We start from the raw sequence: 18,718 nt of genomic DNA on the forward strand, positions 1-18,718 counted from the left end.
CGTTTCACCGCTGTCATTTTCTCCTTAGCAACAGTTTCCTTGGTAACAGCTTCATCATCAACAATTTTCTTGGACACCGCATCCAAAGTATTTCCATGGAAACTACTTCAACAACATTCTGTAGAAAAGCTTTACAAGTTTAACTACAGCAACTTGTTTCCTTGGCAACAGCTTTAACATGAAAAGTTTCCTTGGCAACCACTTTGCTAGTCATTTCCCCCAATAACGGTTGCCGAATCGCAGCCGTTTCCCTCCCTGTAACAGCCTACATGGCAGCTGAGTCGAGCAACCGTTTCCGTAGCAACCGTTTCCATAGCAACAGCAACAACAGAACATTCTCCACGGAAGCAGATCATTCTAATGTTCCGCAACTGTCATTCCCGGGCAACCGGTTTCTACGGCGACAGTCCCAAGGGATGGCGCGGTCGCCGTGGTTACCTCTGGTCGTGCGACAGGTCCATGGCGCGGATGCCGGCGTCGCATCCCGGGTAAATGTAGAGCTGCTTGAAATCGCAGGCCTGCCACACCTCCACCACGCCGTTGTCGCCGCCCGTCACCAGGTTTTGCCCGTCGCTGCTCAGCAGGATGGCCTGGCGTGGGACGCAAGGGAGGAGTCGGGAGGTTAAAGGCCGCCATCTACGACCGTATGCGATTGAATTGTCGCAGGGTGCGTGGCGGCGGCGAGCCTCACCCGCGTGGAGTCGTTGACTTCCATGTGGGCCAGCAGTTTGCCGTTGATGCTGAAGTTGCAGAAGCGTCCTCGCTCGTAGTAGATGATGCAGTGGCCCTCGCTGGACACCGAGATCAGGCGAGGCTGCTGGCACAGCTCGCTACCCTCGAGGGCCCTCAGGAGGTCCCCCGTGATGGTGTGCACCAGGCAGGGACCCTCTAGGGAGCCGCGGGACACACGTCGACACGCAATCAGAGGCTCGCGTGGCGACGACCACTCACTTCTTCAAGACGGCGGCGTTTACGCTTTTTTAACGTAGACGCCGTAAGACTTCGCGAGATGGAAGGATACGATGCGATTCAAATTGAATGATGACGATGCGGTTATCGAGTAGGATACATTTTGCTCCGAGATTGCTATTTTGCTTCATTTAGAATGTCGCGTTTCATTCCAAGTGCAATACAGGGATGTGATTTGACCAAAGTGAAATTATCTGAAAATTTAGCCGGGGGTCTGGAGGCCGCCGGCACCCAGCTAGGTCCAGGCCTGCCTTTGCTTTTAAAAACTATCACTGAGAATATCATCATATCTAACTCATGTGATTACTAAGTTAACACATAAATAATGTTGAAGAGTTCAAATTTCATGAACAAATAATTGTATCATGACCAAATGAAAAGTAACTCATATTAGAGCATACCACAAATGTCTTTGTTATAGCAGAAGATGTTATCTGTCGGAGTCATGTGCATACACAATGAACTACAAAAAAAAAAAAAAATAATAAAAAAAAAAAAAATAAAAAAAAAATAAAAATCGGAATTTTTTTTTGGGGGGGGGGATAAAAAAAAAGCGGAATTCCGCGAATTAGCGGAAAAATCACATCCCTGACAATAGCGCAGATTCTCAAATTTTGGGAGAGCCACACGATAGGTTTTTAAAATGATATTTAGCTAGCAGTAAGATTCTGGAATGTATTCTTTGTGCGCTCATTTAGAGCGACACGATGAGATTTAGTCGGGATATTCATTTCATCTGGATCGCTATGACACAAATCAAAAATGCTATTTAGTTCATGTAGAAGAATACGATTCAAGAACGATATTTGACAAATGCAGAACTCTACAATAAGATTCAAGAAAATTGGACTCAACTTCAATGATACGATTTGAGTTTGGAACAATATGTAGCTGATGCAGAATGATAAAAAAAAATTTAAGAACGCTTTTATCTAGATCAGAGGTTCTCAACCTAGTAGAACCCGTGGAACATTTTTTCAGCCAAGTATCCTCGAACCAGTGCAAAGCATTTCTAAAAGATTTAAAAGCTGCTGTGTCATCGTCGTCAGATTTTTTTTTTTTCCTTTACTTTGGAACTCTCTTTTTATTTATGTGGTCTCTTGAACTATTTGGAAATAAAAAGATATAAGTAAAAAAAAGAAGAAAAAATCATTCAATTTAATTACAAATAAAGATTTGTGCACATAAAAATGATTATCAGCATTAGGTGTCTTCTTTGGGCTCAGTTCTCAAAAAGAAATCATTTTTTAAATAAAGTTTTCAAGTGATTGACAGGTGATCCTAAGTGCTACATGACAAGTTGGGTCGAACCATTCAGGCATGGATGCTGGGTTTTTAGGACCCTGAAATTGATGACCCTACTGAATATATACTGAATGAGTATATTTTTTCTGAAATATTTCTTATACATACTTTTGAAATCTATTTTAATATCTCCCATAACCCTCTTGGAGTGCCTTCGCGTTCCGCCATTTGAGAACCACTGATCTCGATTTTTTTTTAGATTCAAGAACAATATTTCTAAATGGCAGATTGTCCAGAAGCCAACAACATTTGATTTACCTTTGGCCCCGCTGATGACCAATCCCAGCTCGGCGCAGACGGACACGCACACCACCTCGTGGTCGTGTCCCGTCAGGACGGCGCGCGGGGCGGGATAGTCGCCTGCAGTTCAGATGTGACAAAGTGTTGATTTCTCGTCGAGATCCTTTGCGTCAAAAGTCCGGCACTCACTGTTGTTGGGGTTGTCCCCGATAATATGATGCCGCCCGCTCCAGTACCACAGAAGAAGAGTGGCGTCCCTGGAACCCGACACGATGTAGCAATCTCCCCCGATGTAAGACTCGGAGCGGGCCAGACACGTCACCACGTCCCAGTGGCCGAAGACGATCTGGGTCAGCTTCCCTGTGGGGGGCGTTGAGTGTTTAAAAAGGCGGCCCACAAGCAGAAGCGGCCCGCCGGGTCGTACCGGTCTCAGTGGAGTAGACCCGGAAGCTCTTGTCCCAGAAGCCGCACACCAGGATGTAGCGGTTGTCGGCCGTCACCACGAAGCAGTGCGTGTTGATCTGGATGCTCTGGTCCACCAGATCCGTGATCTGGCGCTTGTTGGTACCGGAGTTGTTGGCTGGACACAACAACGCACAAACTTTGTTGACGTCCCTGCTGATATTTGATTGGCTGAATACAGGAAGCAAAGTGACCTATGAGAGGGTCCATCTCAATGGGAAGATGGTGAGCCTGTTCCAGGGAATATCCCGGGGCGCCTCGCAGGCCTGGAGGAAGTCCAACAAAATGCACTTCAACAATAAGACATTCGTTATTCCTGTCTAGAACAACAGCTCGATGATGCGGAATGACACGATATGATTCGAAAGTGAAATCGGGTTCATCACGAAAGATAAGATTTTGCCCCAGAACAATATCTGCCTTAACGACAACGAAGAAGAATGTTTGCCTAATCTAGAATCATACAATATCAAGCAAAAATGAGAGCCCACCTAAAACCTTCCACTTCATTCAAGACCAATATTTGGCTTATCGAGAATGATAGAACTTCATTGAAGAACAATAAACTGCTCATCTAAAACAGGCCGATTCCTTTCAAGACCAATATTTGGAATACTTGACTCGTCTGGAACAATAAAAATTCTTTCTAAAAACACTCATCTAGAATGACTAAGAATAATATTTTGGCTAATCAAGAACAATATCATTTGACTCATCGGGCAGGAAACGATTCAACGATTCAAGAGCAAAAGTGTGACAGTTGCCAAATCTAAAATGAAGTGAATCAAGAATGAAATTTAAGATATTTGGCTTATCGAGAATGATAGAACTTCATTGAAGAACAATAAACTGCTCATCTAAAACAGGCCGATTCCTTTCAAGACCAATATTTGGAATACTTGACTCGTCTAGAACAATAAACATTCTTTCTAAAAACACTCATCTAGAATGACTAAGAATAATATTTTGGCTAATCAAGAACAATATCATTTGACTCAAGAATGACATTTGACTTATCGGGCAGGAAACGATTCAACGATTCAAGAGCAAAAGTGTGACAGCTGCCAAATCGAAAATGAAGTCAATCAAGAATGAAATTTAAGATATTTGGCTCATCTAGAAGCAAATCATTTCATTCAAATACATTAAACGACTCCTCTAGAAAGATATGGTGCCATTAAAGAATGATGTTTGGCTCATCTAGAATGATACAGTGAGCAGCTCATCTAGAACACCCTGATTCCTTTCAAGACCAACATTTGAGATACGTGGCTCACCCACAGCGATATCATTTCCTCTAGAATGACGCAAACCCCTTCAAGAACAATATTTGGCATATTTGGCTCATCTAGAACCATGCGATTTGATTCAAGAACGACCTTTGGCTTATCAAGCAGGGAGCAATACAATTCAAGACCAAAATGGGGACAGTTGCCGAATCTAGAATGATATGAATCAAAAAAAAATTGAGAAAAACTAGAAACAAGAATCATTAAAAAAAAAAAAATAAAATAAAACATTAAATGGCTCACAAACAATATTTGGTACATCCTGAAGGCTGCAATTTGGCTCATCTACAATTAAACGACACAATTCAAGAATATATTTGTCTCCTCTAAAACTGCCGATACATAAGAGTCGATCTGCAAATCCGGTGCAGACAGACAGACAGACAGACAGACAGACAGACAGACAGACGGACGGACGGACAGACAGACTAACCGACGGTGTTGTGCCAGCGGTTGACGGCGAAGAGGCGGCTGCACGTAACGGTGACGGCGGCGGGGATGCTGAGGTGAGGCAGCGTGTTGGCGGCCACGTGCGTGACGGGAGAGTTGGACGGGAACTTGAGCACCATGATCACGTCCTGCTGCATCTGATCCTTAAACATCAGAGGACTCTGAGGAAGGAAACACTGGTGAGACAGACAGAGAGAGAGCCAGGAAGAGGAAGAGGAGGAGGACGAGGAGGGGTGGGAAATGGAGGAAGAGACAGAACCAGGGAGGGAAGGAGGGGCGGGAAAAAGGCAAGATTAGTGGGAGACGAGGGTCACGGCAGGGTCACACCAAGGAACGAGGGATCGGGTCGACATGGAGGAAGCGAAGAGGCTAAACAGTAACAAATCTGTCTAAAAATGTCCACGTTTCTATGAGGACCAAAACCGCCAAAATTAGAAATAAATGAATGATTGAATAAATACTGTAAATGGAAGTGAAAGTAAAAACGGTTGGAAATGCAAACGGCACGCTCAGGACCGCCTCCTCATTTGAACAACATTCTGTCCTGACAGAGCGTCTGCATTGATATTTAATTCTATTTATATATTTATTTTTGTATTTATTTCTACATTTATTTTTAGAATCTTGTTTTTTATTTTTGTATTTATTCTTAATTTTATTTATGGATGTACACTAAATATATTTCTTTGTTTTTATTTTCATTTATATACATTTTTTGTATTAATTTTTTTTTATTTTCCCTTTTATTCATTCATTTATTTATCAATTTTTTTTTTTTAATCAGTTTTGCTCCTCCATACATTTCAGCCTACAAGAACTCCACTTCAAACCTGCGTAAACAAATGAAATTTCACAGACAGACTTGCGTGTCTGTATTTAACAGGCCTGTCTAGCCAGTTAAGAAACTCTTGGCCAATGGCAGTGATGATAGACAGGCAACGTGTGCGATCGGTCGCCGTGCCTCACCAAGTGCATGGCGGACGATCGAGGCGGGTGCGGCTCAATGAGCAGCTGGGACGGGATCTGCCCGCACGCCTGAATCTGCGCCTCCATCACCTGCGCGGACACACAAGCGTCAATCGGGAACAGGTCCGAGCCTCGACGGGTTGCGGCGAGCGCTCCGCTGACCTCCCGCTGCACCGCGTCCAGATTGTCCAGGTTGATGGCGCCCTCGTAGGACAGGAAGTTGAAGACGTTGAGCGCCCGCACGGCCTCGGGTCCCCGCTGCTTGTATCCGAAGATCAGGTCGATCCATTGGTGCAGCTGGCACGACACGAACTCGCTCTCCAGCGCCTAGACGGGCAGCGGGGAGCAACGCTTTCAGACGCCAGCGCGGCGCCACGTGTTGCGCCACGTGTTGCGCCACGTCCACTAGAAAGGCTGCCTCACCATACGGTTGATGCGCACAAAGTCTTCTGGCTTCTTGGCCCAGACGGGCAGCTCCACGTCACAGACGGGCAGCCCGTCGTCACGCACGCCCAGCTCGTACTCGTTGCTGTTGACGAACATCTCAGGCAGGTAGTAGAACTCCGGTATCAGCTCCTGCAAAATGGCGTTAAGGGGGGAGATCTGAGGGCTGGACGCCTCGACGGGCCGCCTTACCGTCACATCTGCCGTATCCCGCTGGCAGTTCCTCCACGAACGGCCGATGCCTGAGAAGGTTCGGTCGGCGTGGTCAAACTTGCCGTCGTTGGCGTTGAGGAAGAAGGTGGTGAAGGGCTCCTGTGGACGGAAACACAGTTTGGTTCTACTTGATTCGACTCAAGCCAGACTTAAAATCCCTCTAAAGTGGAAATATTGAGGTCTTCTTAATTGGTCCACATTTTGGCTGTCAAGTTAAAATCAGTTTAGTGTCAAGTGAGAGAATTTCACGGCAGCTAAAACTGTCACTCACTATTCTGAGCATCCACATGAGGGTGGAGTGCGCGGTGGAGTAGAGTGTGGCGTAGTGGTCCGGCGGCACAGAGTCGTCGTCCCACGTCTCGTAACGCTCGGCGTAGAATGCAGCCCGCTTGGGGTTCAGAGCGCCGATGGGCTGCAGGAAACCAGAAAGGGTTGAAAAAAAATAAAAAACAGGAGTCAGTATGTTTCTTGGCCAGTAGAGGGCGCCCTTTGCATATGTTTTTGGGCAAGGCTTCTTAAGACTTTTTTTGTGGGTCTTGTCAAGGCCGCCACTTGAGCTGCTCCGTTACGAAGGAAACGATTATTTTGGCACTATTAGGATGATCATTTATTTTTTGCTTCAAAACAAGAAAATATTGCAACGCAAAAAATATTAAGACATAAAATTCTTTGGAATACTATAATTATTCAAGTTCCTTTTAGATGAAACATTTATTAAATTTGTTACTTTAAAAATTAAATAAGGTACAAATGTACACAACTCAAAATTATTGAATTATAATTCTTTTTTTTGACAATTATGCTGATTTTGTAAATGAATTTCGATTAATTGCACAGCCCTAGTAGCCACGCCTACCTTTTTTTTTTTTTTTTATTCCTAAAGGAAAACAGATTTTCTGCTTCATGGCAAGTCATCAAATTTTGTTGGCATGTTCTTCCCACACAATAATGAAAACTTTATGCATTTTAGTGTCTGCTTCCAATTTGGTTCCTCTCAGACAAAAACAAAAACAACCCCTAAAAAAAAAGAGCAAAATGAGCTTAAAATGGCTGCTGCAACATTCCAACAAGTTTTTTTCACACAAATGGCTTTTTGCTAATAACATCTTCAGTCTTTTAGTCCAACAGGACGTTTTGACTTTTCACAGCTAACGCGTTGCCCGCCGTGACATAAGAGCGCGAAAGGCGCAAACGCGCTCAACCTTGGAAAGGTCTCGGAAGTTGCCGGGCAACGTGAGATCCAGCTCCTCTGAGTCGTAGTTGGTCAGCACCCAAGGGAAGACCGGGTACTGGTTCAGGTCGTTGTACGTCCTCCCTGCGGAACGACATCACCACGTGAGGCTCATTAGAAAGTTTCCAAAAACACATTGAAGGATTGTGTGAACTTTTAACTTTCATTTTCGACTTATTCAAAAGAATGCAAGATTTAGTCAAGGTCTTTATGAAAACATGTTCTGTATGCAAGCTGCCATCACGACTTCGGACTTCACGGGGGAAAAAAAAAGTATGCTAGAATTGAAGATTCTTTGACTTAGTTTCTAAAAGCAAAAATTTTCTTTGGAAACGGTATGCAAGGTCGCCGCGCTCACCTGCGATGGTGTTGAGGAACATGAGGTACTCAAAGTTGGAGATCTCCCTCCGCTGCCAACGCTGAGTCATGTTGGACGACTTGAAGAGCTGACGCGGCGTCGCCAACGAGATGCGCCTGCACGCACACGTACACGCGAACGCACGTCAGCGCTCGAAAGACGATCGGCCGAGAAGATTGGCAGCCCCGCACCAACCTGGCTTGAGGCAGACCGTAGCTCGTTCCGACGCCAACCCGCGGGAGGCTGTAGACCACCCGCTTGACCGTGGCCTGGTCGGGAAAGTTGAACATCACCGATGCTGACGAGGAAGGAGACCATCGGAATTAATTCATCACACCGACGATATTTTTAAAGTGTTTTCCAACATGGCAACGAAAATTTTGAAATAAAACTGAATCAAATTACGAGTGTCATCCATCTGTCTAGCATACTAATCATGGCAAAATTGACCCTAGAATCCAAGATGGCCGACTTCCTGTTTAGTACTTGGACTTTTTTTGTGGTTATACTCATGGAAGACATGTCTACCAAATTTAGTGTACCAAAATGACCGTTTCAAAAAAAATTTGCCAGCATGTTCCAAAATGGCCAAATTGACTCTAAAATGTCCGATTCAAACCAAAATAGAAGACTTGCGGCGTCTTTCCACTAGTGGTGTCATGGCTACATCGGCTAACTCGCGATTAATCGCAAATTTTAGAATGGTTCTAAATGTACAATAAAGTTTTCATACTCCTGTTAACACAAAATTTGAAAAATAGAAAAACAATAATTTCATAATAATTCATAAAATTAAGTTAAAATTAAAAAGATGTACTGTACTGTAAAAAACAAGTGTGATATTGATTTCTGTTGGTCATTTTTCTGCCACTAGATGGCATAACTGCATTTGTAAGACATTAGTGTGCATTTTTCTTTTCATATTAAGAGCTACCTCATCTTTAACATGAAGTAACTTGTGAAATCCTACACATTTTTTAAATTCTAAAATACAACTTGACGCCAGGCTCCACAAATATAAGCATTATTATTAAATGTATTATTGCTCAATTTTGTCGTGGACGTGTCTGCTGCATTGCGACTGGAATTCCCCCAGTCCAGGCTTCCCAAGCGAGGGGTGGCCATTAATCGCGCGTTCAAAAAATCTGTGGCGTTAAAAGAACTTTAAATGAACTCAAAATGAACGCACTCATTTTGACACGTATGGCTTCTTGAGACTTTTTTTGTGGGTCTACCAAATTTCATGTTGTTAAGAGAAAACTGGCTTTGAGGGCTGAATTTTTAAAACGATCGGTGAATCCTACTTGACCATCGTGCTCCAAAATGGCCAAAATGCTTAAAACCAAAATGACAGGCTTCCTGTTTATTTTGCAGCGTGAGTTCTTGAGACTTTCATGAGGTTCTACTCATGGTAGACACGCCTACCAAATTTCATGTTGCTAAGAGAAACTGTCTGAATTGTCCAAAATCTTGGAAATGACCTAAAATGTGCCTTTCAGTCTGCAATCTTACTTCTGTTGGCCATGAAGACCTCCAGACCGGTGTTGTGTAGCAGGTAGCGTCTGGAAAACACGGCTCGGATCTCGCTGAACATCCACTTGCCGTGTAGACCCTCCGAGTAGGCCAGGACCTGCGACCCAAATGAGAATATTGCGGCGCCGCAAGGTGTGTGCCACGCGGCTTGTGTCCGTGCGTCCTCACCTTGGCGTCAGCCTTCTTGAAGGCGGGGTCATCCTCGTCCACCTCGAAGTAGATCTCCGTGGTGGTGATGGAAAGTGTTCCGCGGGCCACCACCACCGGCGCCACCAGCTGGGCCGGCGTGCTCAGAACAACCGGTCCTACAGGGGGCGATGTCACAAAAGTTACGTTGGAGTCAAAGCTAAGTTGGAGTTTGCTTGTTGATTAGCATCGCTGACATTTGTTGTGAGTTTTCAGCGAAAAAACTCATTTGTTAGGCTTTTTCTCTGGAAAAAACGATTCTGTAAAAATGCCGTGTGATTAATCGAGTTAAATATGATTGTGTTATTGATCATCATCTGTTCTGTTGTTAGCCTGCTAACACTTGAAGCCAGCGCAACTTGCCTTTGGAAGTAAAAAGTCGCGGTCGGAACGGCGCTAGAAATAAAAGGCACTTCGGTCAGCAGGGGGCGCCGCTAGCGAGCGAGCGCACACGCGGCGGCGGCGGCCGTTTTGTCTTACCCGCGAGGTTGTCGATCTCTTTCTCCTGCAGCAGGCTGACGGCGTCGTCGTCGCCCTCCAGCATCAACTCGGCCTCCGGGTTCTGCGCAACCACCGACTGGCTGCGGAAGGTCTTCTTGGACTTGACGCCTTCCTCTTCTTCCTCTGTGCCTTTTATTGGAGACGATGTGAAGCGTTGTTGGACATTGTTGCAACCTTTCCCAGGTAAAAAAATCGAAAATCTTTGAAACTGACCGTAGTCGTCGAGACATTTGAGCGCCACGTCGGCATGCGTGGACCCGAAGGCGTTCCTCACAAATCTCCGTCTCCTGCGCAAGTCGTCCTCCCAGTAGTCAAGACGCCAGAAGTCGTGCAATTGGCTAAAGCGGACACACGCAAAAGGAGGAGGCGATAAATGTCAGAACAGAAAAGAGGCCTGATGGTAAAAACGGATTGAACGCTCGTGATATTCAGAGATCTTTTTCTACTTGCGCTAATCATGGAGCCACCTCGTGACGGCAAACAGAACAGCGCAAAAAAACACCCTTGGCTCACGAGCCACATGCTGCTTCACAGCGCTGACTGCAACGTGCCGGCTGACCTCTGCGACATGGTGCCCCAAGCGCCGTGCTTGTTGGTCAGGATGTTGAGGATCTTTTGCTTCAGCTGGTTGGCGGTCACGTGGTCTCGGTGCTTGGCGGCGCTGATCAGGTGGTCGCACATCTTCTCTTCCTCGCGACGGTCGGCCGCGTACTGGGCGCAGTTCGACTGCAAAAGCATTTCGTGGAAACGTTCGGGTTGGAATCATTTCAACGCTCCGGCATTCGCAACTGCACAAAGAGTTGCTTTTACAAATGAAATGATTTTTTTTCAGAAAAGATTTGTGTTGCAAGATTAAACGGTTTTTTTTCTTCTAAAAAAGTTGTTTGTGAGATGAACAGATTTTTCTACAATAAGTTATTATGCTTAAAAGCACATGCAGGAAAAAACATACTTTTCCAAATGAAATTAGATTTGTTCCAGAAAAGTCACATCTTGCGAGATTAGAGCCTTTTTTCTAGAAAAGGTTATTTGTGATATTAAAAGAGTTTTGTTGTTGTTGTTTTAATAGAAAAGGTTATATTTCCTTAAGACAAAAAGCATGTGCAGAAAAAGTCAGTTTTCCCGAAAAGTCATATTTTGCAAGTTTTTTTTCCTGGAAAAAGTCATTTGTGAGATTATAAATAAAGTTATATTTTCTAAGATAAAAAAAAGGACTTTTTTTTCTAGATTTTTGTAAATGATAAAAATAACCAGCAGTATTTTATTCCAGCAAAAAGTCAACATTTCCAGAAAAGGGCATATTTTTCAAGATAAAAAAACGGTGGCACCGCCGCACGTACCTCAAACTCAGCGTGCTTGTGCACATCTTCGGCCCGTTGGCGGTTCAAGATGAACTCGGCCTCATTGGCTACGCGCACGATGTGATCCTTCATGGCGTGACACAGCAGTCTGGCAACACACACACACACACGCACGTGCACAGACTGCAATACACACACGCCTCAAACTCACACATGGATTGGGGACTTCCCAGTTATGGAGGAGTCGAACGGCGCAGTTAAAAAACTATTGAAAAAAGCGTCAATGTCATTTATAAAAAAAAAAAAAAAGAGCAAATCTATACATTATTATAAATAAATCACACTAAATGTGTGCGTGACAATGAATGTAGTTACCTTCCTTCATTGATAAGTTCAATGAAAGCCAGTCCTGCGTTTTTCTGGATGGAATTCTGCCATTCCTAAAACACAAAAAACACTTTATTACATTTTGTTGTTGTTTGTTTTCATATTCAAGAAGAAGACAAACTAGCGCTGCTTTTTTTTTTTTTTGCAGAGAGCAGCGAGTTGCTCGAAGCTATGAGTGCTGCACATTAGCTGCATGCTAATGGAGCTTTTAGGGCCTCCAAGGACACATGAGCAAAAAGCGTCTCCCGTTACGCGATCGATATCTGGGCTCGGGTTTCCTCTCCTGGGCCTCTAATGGCGGGAAGGCCGGAGCCCGCCCGGGTAATACTACACGGGGGAGGAGGGGCAGGAGATGAGGAGGAGGAAGCTGAAAGGCAGAACCAGAAGCTCCCTGGTGGACCACAACCGAGATGGCGCTCCAGACAAGAACATAGAAAACTTAAAGAGAAGAATTGGAAGGCTAAAGTCAGCTTTTTTTGGAAGAAGAAAAAGAGCAAAATGAATGTGGGGTAAGTTTCTTTTAAAATCAGTACATTGTTAGAATGATTGTTGTTTAACGTCACAACGCGGAATTATTTATAGTCATTATGTTTAAAAAACATATTACAATGAATGACATTATAGTGAAAGTCGTCAGGAAATTGCACATTTCAAATTAGTGCCATTCTTTTGCATTTTAAAATTCTATTTCAGTTACACATTTAAAAAAAAAAAATTGTTTTCTAGCTAAAAACAGCATTTATACAGGAAAAAAAAAGTTGAAATCATATTTCACATTCGTCATATTTTCTTACATTTCCCCCCAGAAGAGACTTTTTATTTATCAAAAGTGATTGTTTTTATATAATATACATATTTTTAAAGGTAAAAGTACTAACAAAAATGTATTGCCAGAATAAAAATCATATTTTTCACCAGAAAAGTCAATGGTAATTTTTCAAGATTGTTTTATATATTTTTTTTAATTAAAAGAGATTAGATTAAAATATCCCAGGAAATTATGATTTTTCAGAATCAAAAGTGATGAAAGAAAAAGATCAACAGTGATTATTTCCAGAAAAAAAAATCCACTTCTCTGGAGAAAAAAACAAACTAGATATTTTAGAGAATGCTCCCCCAAAAATAAAAATCCTATTTCTCGAGAATTTGACCCCCTGAAAAAGCCGTATATATATTTTTAAAGATAAAAAGTACATCGTAAGAAAATCAAGTTGAAATTTGCATACAAAAAAAAGCATATTCTTTCCTGATTGGCTCGGTGGCGCCACATGGCTTGTCCGTTTTACAAAACGATTTAGGTTAGAAATATTGTTTCTTTCCTGAATAATGTTAAGGGAAAAAAGCAGGAATAAAACTACACCGACATTCCCCGGCAACATCTGATTGTATTGTAGTCTAGTTTCATTTCATATTGTCTTAATGCGCGAAGAATCGACTTTTGGATGACGTCTGTCTTCCCCAAGAAGACAACCCGAAAGGACATACATATTGCATTACATCTGCAATGCGCCGCTCGCGCACATGCCGCAGGGCTGATCAATAAACACGAGGGCCGTTCGCGCTTTGCATGGGAAACTGACATGAGATCAGCCCTCGGACCCGAGAGCAGACAGGTTTCACTTCGAAACTGACCTGAGAGCAGAGCAGCATGACGAGCTCCACCACCGACGTGCTGGACTTCATACACACCAGACCTGCAGTGCGTGGACACACTTAGTCACAAGCCTTTCTGATCACGAGCGCACACACACACGTGCGCTCCCTGTAGGCAGAGCCCAAAATATCATCTGGATGTGTCCAAATTGAAGAGTTTATAAAAAGCATGCAAACAGAGAAGACAAAACAAACACGATCCGAAGAGCAGGAAGACGGAGAGGAAGGAGAAAAGAAGTGAGGAAGAAGAAGAGAAAGAAGACGTTAATAAAGACAGCGGAGGACAAAACCAGGACGCCAAGAAGCAGGTGAGCAGCAGGAAGCGTGAAGCGCATCTTTCGAAAACCAGGAAACAACAGTCATGATAATAAAATGAATGAATAGTTTATGATTAGCATTAGCTACAAACACATGACTAGAAAGGACGTCATACCTGCTCAGTGAATGAGTGAAGCAGCCAGTTTGAAGACGAAACAAAACTCACTCATCATCTACTCAATTATTCACTCACTCACTGAGTTGACCAGTCAGTCACTCACTCACCTACCCACTCACTCGTCCACGTACTCACTCATTGAGATGACCACTCACACACCCTTAATCTCTCATTCACCTATTCACTCACTTGTTTATCTACCCACTCATCTGCATATCCTCTCTCTGTCTCTCTCGCTCTCTCATTGAGATAACTCACTCATTCACTTATCCACTCACTTGTTCATTTACCCACTCACTTGCCTAAAATGTATGTATCCATTCACTCTTTTACTCACTCACCTATTCCAGTCACTCATTTATATTATCTGCTATTACTCAGAGATGACTGACTCACTTGCTTCACTTAACACTCACTCATTCACCTATCCACTCACTTGTTCATTTACCCACTTCTTTGCCTAGTTTACCTATCCATCAATACCTATCCTCACTCACTCACCAAAGGTTTACCTTTCACTCATTCACTCACTCACTCACTCACTCACTCACTCACTCACTCACTCACTCACTCACTCACTCACTCATTCCAGTCACTCATTTACATATCTGCATTTTCTCAGAGATGACTACAGACTCACTTGCCTTAACGTTCACTCATTCACCTATCCATTCACTTGTTCATTTACCCACTCCCTTGCCTAGTATGCCTATCCATCCATACCTAACCTCACTCACTCACCAAAGGTTTACCATTCACTCATTCACTCACTCACTCACTCACTCATTCCAGTCACTCATTTACATATCTGCATTTTCTCAGAGATGACTACAGACTCACTTGCCTTAACATTACTTGCCTTAACATTCACTCATTCACCTATCCATTCACTTGTTCATTTATTCACTCATTCACCTATCCATTCACTTGTTCATTTACCCACTCCCTCGCCTAGTATACCTATCCATCCATACCTATCCTCACTCACTCACCAAAGGTTTACCATTCACTCATTCACTCACTCACTCATTCCAGTCACTCATTTACATATCTGCATTTTCTCAGAGATGACTACAGACTCACTTGCCTTAACATTACTTGCCTTAACATTCACTCATTCACCTATCCATTCACTTGTTCATTTATTCACTCATTCACCTATCCATTCACTTGTTCATTTACCCACTCCCTCGCCTAGTATACCTATCCATCCATACCTATCCTCACTCACTCACCAAAGGTTTACCATTCACTCATTCACTCACTCACTCATTCCAGTCACTCATTTACATATCTGCATTTTCTCAGAGATGACTACAGACTCACTTGCCTTAACATTACTTGCCTTAACATTCACTCATTCACCTATCCATTCACTTGTTCATTTATTCACTCATTCACCTATCCATTCACTTGTTCATTTACCCACTCCCTCGCCTAGTATACCTATCCATCCATACCTATCCTCACTCACTCACCAAAGGTTTACCATTCACTCATTCACTCACTCACTCATTCCAGTCACTCATTTACATATCTGCATTTTCTCAGAGATGACTACAGACTCACTTGCCTTAACATTACTTGCCTTAACATTCACTCATTCACCTATCCATTCACTTGTTCATTTATTCACTCATTCACCTATCCATTCACTTGTTCATTTACCCACTCCCTCGCCTAGTATACCTATCCATCCATACCTATCCTCACTCACTCACCAAAGGTTTACCATTCACTCATTCACTCACTCACTCATTCCAGTCACTCATTTACATATCTGCATTTTCTCAGAGATGACTACAGACTCACTTGCCTTAACATTACTTGCCTTAACATTCACTCATTCACCTATCCATTCACTTGTTCATTTATTCACTCATTCACCTATCCATTCACTTGTTCATTTACCCACTCCCTCGCCTAGTATACCTATCCATCCATACCTATCCTCACTCACTCACCAAAGGTTTACCATTCACTCATTCACTCACTCACTCATTCCAGTCACTCATTTACATATCTGCATTTTCTCAGAGATGACTACAGACTCACTTGCCTTAACATTACTTGCCTTAACATTCACTCATTCACCTATCCATTCACTTGTTCATTTATTCACTCATTCACCTATCCATTCACTTGTTCATTTACCCACTCCCTCGCCTAGTATACCTATCCATCCATACCTATCCTCACTCACTCACCAAAGGTTTACCATTCACTCATACACTCACTCACTCATTCCAGTCACTCATTTACATATCTGCATTTTCTCAGAGATGACTACAGACTCACTTGCCTTAACATTACTTGCCTTAACATTCACTCATTCACCTATCCATTCACTTGTTCATTTATTCACTCATTCACCTATCCATTCACTTGTTCATTTACCCACTCCCTCGCCTAGCATACCTATCCATCCATACCTATCCTAAAGTTGACCTTTCACTCATTCACCCGCCTTAAGTTTCACTCTCTCACTCTCACTCTCTGTGGACAGGGTGGCTGTGCAAGAGCAGACGCGTATAGTAGAAAGGTTTGTTGTACAGCACCTGTACCTTCAATGAGCAACTCCTGCCCATGACTTCCCAGCAGCGTGCGGGACAGGAAGGGCGCAAAGTCCACAAAAATTTCCCTCAGGAGCGGCGCCACCTTCTCCAGGGCCCGCTCAAGCTTGGTGGTGATGCTGCGAGGGGAAGACAGCAAATCAACGTTAGTCCGCTGGGGGACGTCACAGCCCGGTGAGGGTGTGAACATGCGGGCAGGCGAGCGCGTGAGGCGAAACAAAAGGGAGGAAAGACGCACGCGCACTGCACTGGGTGATACGGCTTTAAGAATCCAATGTCAGATTTTGTTTTTTATTTAATTTGTTTGTTTTTTACAAAATACAATTTTTTTTAAATTTTACATTGACATTGAACAATTTTTCATTGAATATTTGGAATAATTGTTCAGTTGGTTGATTGTGAATAAAAAAAAACTTTATTGAAAAACTCTTTAGTTCATTTAAATAAATACATTTGTTAAAAAATATCAAATAAAATTTGCAAATGGAACATTGAACAACTTTGGTTAAGTATTTTTTTTCATGCTTTTCTGTTTACCAAAATGAACTATTTCACTTATCTCTTTTAACCTGGCCCATCTGTTTGTTTTAAAACACCTTGACCAACCCTGGTTGGTAACATTTACTACCGCCATCTACTGGACTGGGGTGGAACAGCAACAACACTTTAGATACAGACAACATTACGACAATACCGCGGTACCTCGATATATGGATTATTATTTGAGTTTTTAAGCACTTTATAGTTTGTGTGTATGCATGTGGTGAAGGTGGGTGGGGCATGGCAGGCGATACGTTGGGGGGGGGGGGGGTACTTGGCGGCGCATATTCCTTGCCTAAAACACTGTCCCGCATCTCGGGGGGCTGCCTGGAAGCCTGCCAGAGAGCTAAAAGACTTGAGCTCAGGGGGCGTCTGACCGCTGCGCAATGCACACTGCGCCACCTCACAATAGGCACTGCAACACAAACACACACGCACACACACGCACACACACGCACACACACACGTAAACACACAAGATTAAGGGACGTGGGTGCACACGAACACCACCCCGTCCACAGATTTGTGGGACGGTACAAACTAAACAGGTCTAATTTAAGCACGTTCTAAATCAATCGGCACACAAAAGACATTTATGGAACATACTTTTTTTATTATCATTTTATTATAATAATTACAGTAACTTTACCTTGATCCATAAAGCCCATTTCAAGGGACCGGAGGATGTGTAACAATATAATAGAGAATGTTGACCCATGGGCAACCATGTGACATCACCGAATGTTGACCAATGATAACCAATGAATGTTGACCAATGAGCTAACGTGACATCACAGCATGTTGACCAATGGGCAAACATCACGGAATGTTGACCTATGATGGTCAGCAGTGACATCACAGAATATTAACCAATGGGCAACTACGTGACAACCCAAACGGTTGACCAATGGGGAAACATGACAGAATTTGGAGAGGTCCTTTGAAAATATGTTTGGGGAGGGGAGGGGGATATTTTGCGGGGGGGGGGGGGTGGGTTGGGTTAGGATGAGGACCAATGGAAGAAGCAAGACCAGGTGAAGCAGGAAGTAAAGAAAAACTGAAGCCATATGAGGAGGGGGGGGGGGGCTGGTGAAGGCTCGTTCTGACCTCATGTTCTCCATGGTGTCTTCAGGCATGGGCGCCACCGTTTGGACGGCGGGCAAATTCTTGCTGGTGGCCCCGTTCACAAACGATGACGACGAAGACGACGACGACGAGGCGGAGTCCGTGGCGCCTGGACAAGATGGACATGTACAGTAAGTAACAATGTGGTCAATGTGAGCCGGCAGTACACGGTTTAAAATGCAGATGACTGAAAATAAATCAACCACTTCTAGTCACTGTCAGGGGGTGTGACTTTCTACATCCAAATTTGGTCAATTTGATTTTTTCACAAATGGATAATATTACTCAATCCCAGCATGGGTGTTGTTATTTATTTATTTATTTATTTATTTTAACCCTGAAGGGAAAAGCCTAAAGAAAAAGATTTTATTTTTTACAAATCATTATGACATATAATGTTAAATAAGGTTTGCTGTCTTTGACGGTGCAATGTTAACGATTCAACAAAAACGAAAACATTTTTTTTTTGTTTCCTGAAAAGTGATGTTTTTGTAGATGCCAGGTTCCCCCGCTCGACACCGGCGCCTTAATTTTAATAATAATAAATACATGACAA

General features: G+C 43.3%; 1 protein-coding gene across 10 annotated transcripts in view; it reads right to left on the bottom strand.

Annotated features, from left to right (window-relative positions):
- nbeaa (neurobeachin a) overlaps positions 1-18,718 on the bottom strand; it is a 69,244-nt gene that overhangs the window by 1,601 nt on the left and 48,925 nt on the right. For 3 of the 10 annotated variants that reach the window (XM_077547302.1, XM_077547306.1, XM_077547303.1), the window contains 26 exons: positions 18,145-18,271; positions 17,333-17,452; positions 16,483-16,616; positions 13,468-13,529; positions 11,824-11,888; positions 11,488-11,596; positions 10,707-10,873; positions 10,361-10,485; positions 10,127-10,276; positions 9,629-9,765; positions 9,440-9,557; positions 8,123-8,225; positions 7,928-8,043; positions 7,541-7,653; positions 6,610-6,750; positions 6,318-6,437; positions 6,105-6,257; positions 5,844-6,008; positions 5,682-5,771; positions 4,699-4,891; positions 3,171-3,242; positions 2,939-3,094; positions 2,704-2,874; positions 2,533-2,634; positions 692-888; positions 439-590 (listed from right to left, as the gene is read on the bottom strand). In XM_077547302.1, coding sequence (XP_077403428.1) covers positions 439-590; positions 692-888; positions 2,533-2,634; positions 2,704-2,874; positions 2,939-3,094; positions 3,171-3,242; positions 4,699-4,891; positions 5,682-5,771; positions 5,844-6,008; positions 6,105-6,257; positions 6,318-6,437; positions 6,610-6,750; positions 7,541-7,653; positions 7,928-8,043; positions 8,123-8,225; positions 9,440-9,557; positions 9,629-9,765; positions 10,127-10,276; positions 10,361-10,485; positions 10,707-10,873; positions 11,488-11,596; positions 11,824-11,888; positions 13,468-13,529; positions 16,483-16,616; positions 17,333-17,452; positions 18,145-18,271 — 3,358 coding nt within the window. Of the gene's footprint in view, positions 1-438; positions 591-691; positions 889-2,532; positions 2,635-2,703; positions 2,875-2,938; positions 3,095-3,170; positions 3,243-4,698; positions 4,892-5,681; positions 6,009-6,104; positions 6,258-6,317; positions 6,438-6,609; positions 6,751-7,540; positions 7,654-7,927; positions 8,044-8,122; positions 8,226-9,439; positions 9,558-9,628; positions 9,766-10,126; positions 10,277-10,360; positions 10,486-10,706; positions 10,874-11,487; positions 11,597-11,823; positions 11,889-13,467; positions 13,530-16,482; positions 16,617-17,332; positions 17,453-18,144; positions 18,272-18,718 lie in introns of all 10 variants that reach the window. The other 7 variants (XM_077547298.1, XM_077547305.1, XM_077547304.1 and 4 more) reach the window with 3 other exon arrangements.

Source organism: Vanacampus margaritifer, chromosome 16 (genome assembly GCF_051991255.1).
Source record: "Vanacampus margaritifer isolate UIUO_Vmar chromosome 16, RoL_Vmar_1.0, whole genome shotgun sequence".
Lineage (NCBI taxonomy): Eukaryota > Metazoa > Chordata > Actinopteri > Syngnathiformes > Syngnathidae > Vanacampus > Vanacampus margaritifer.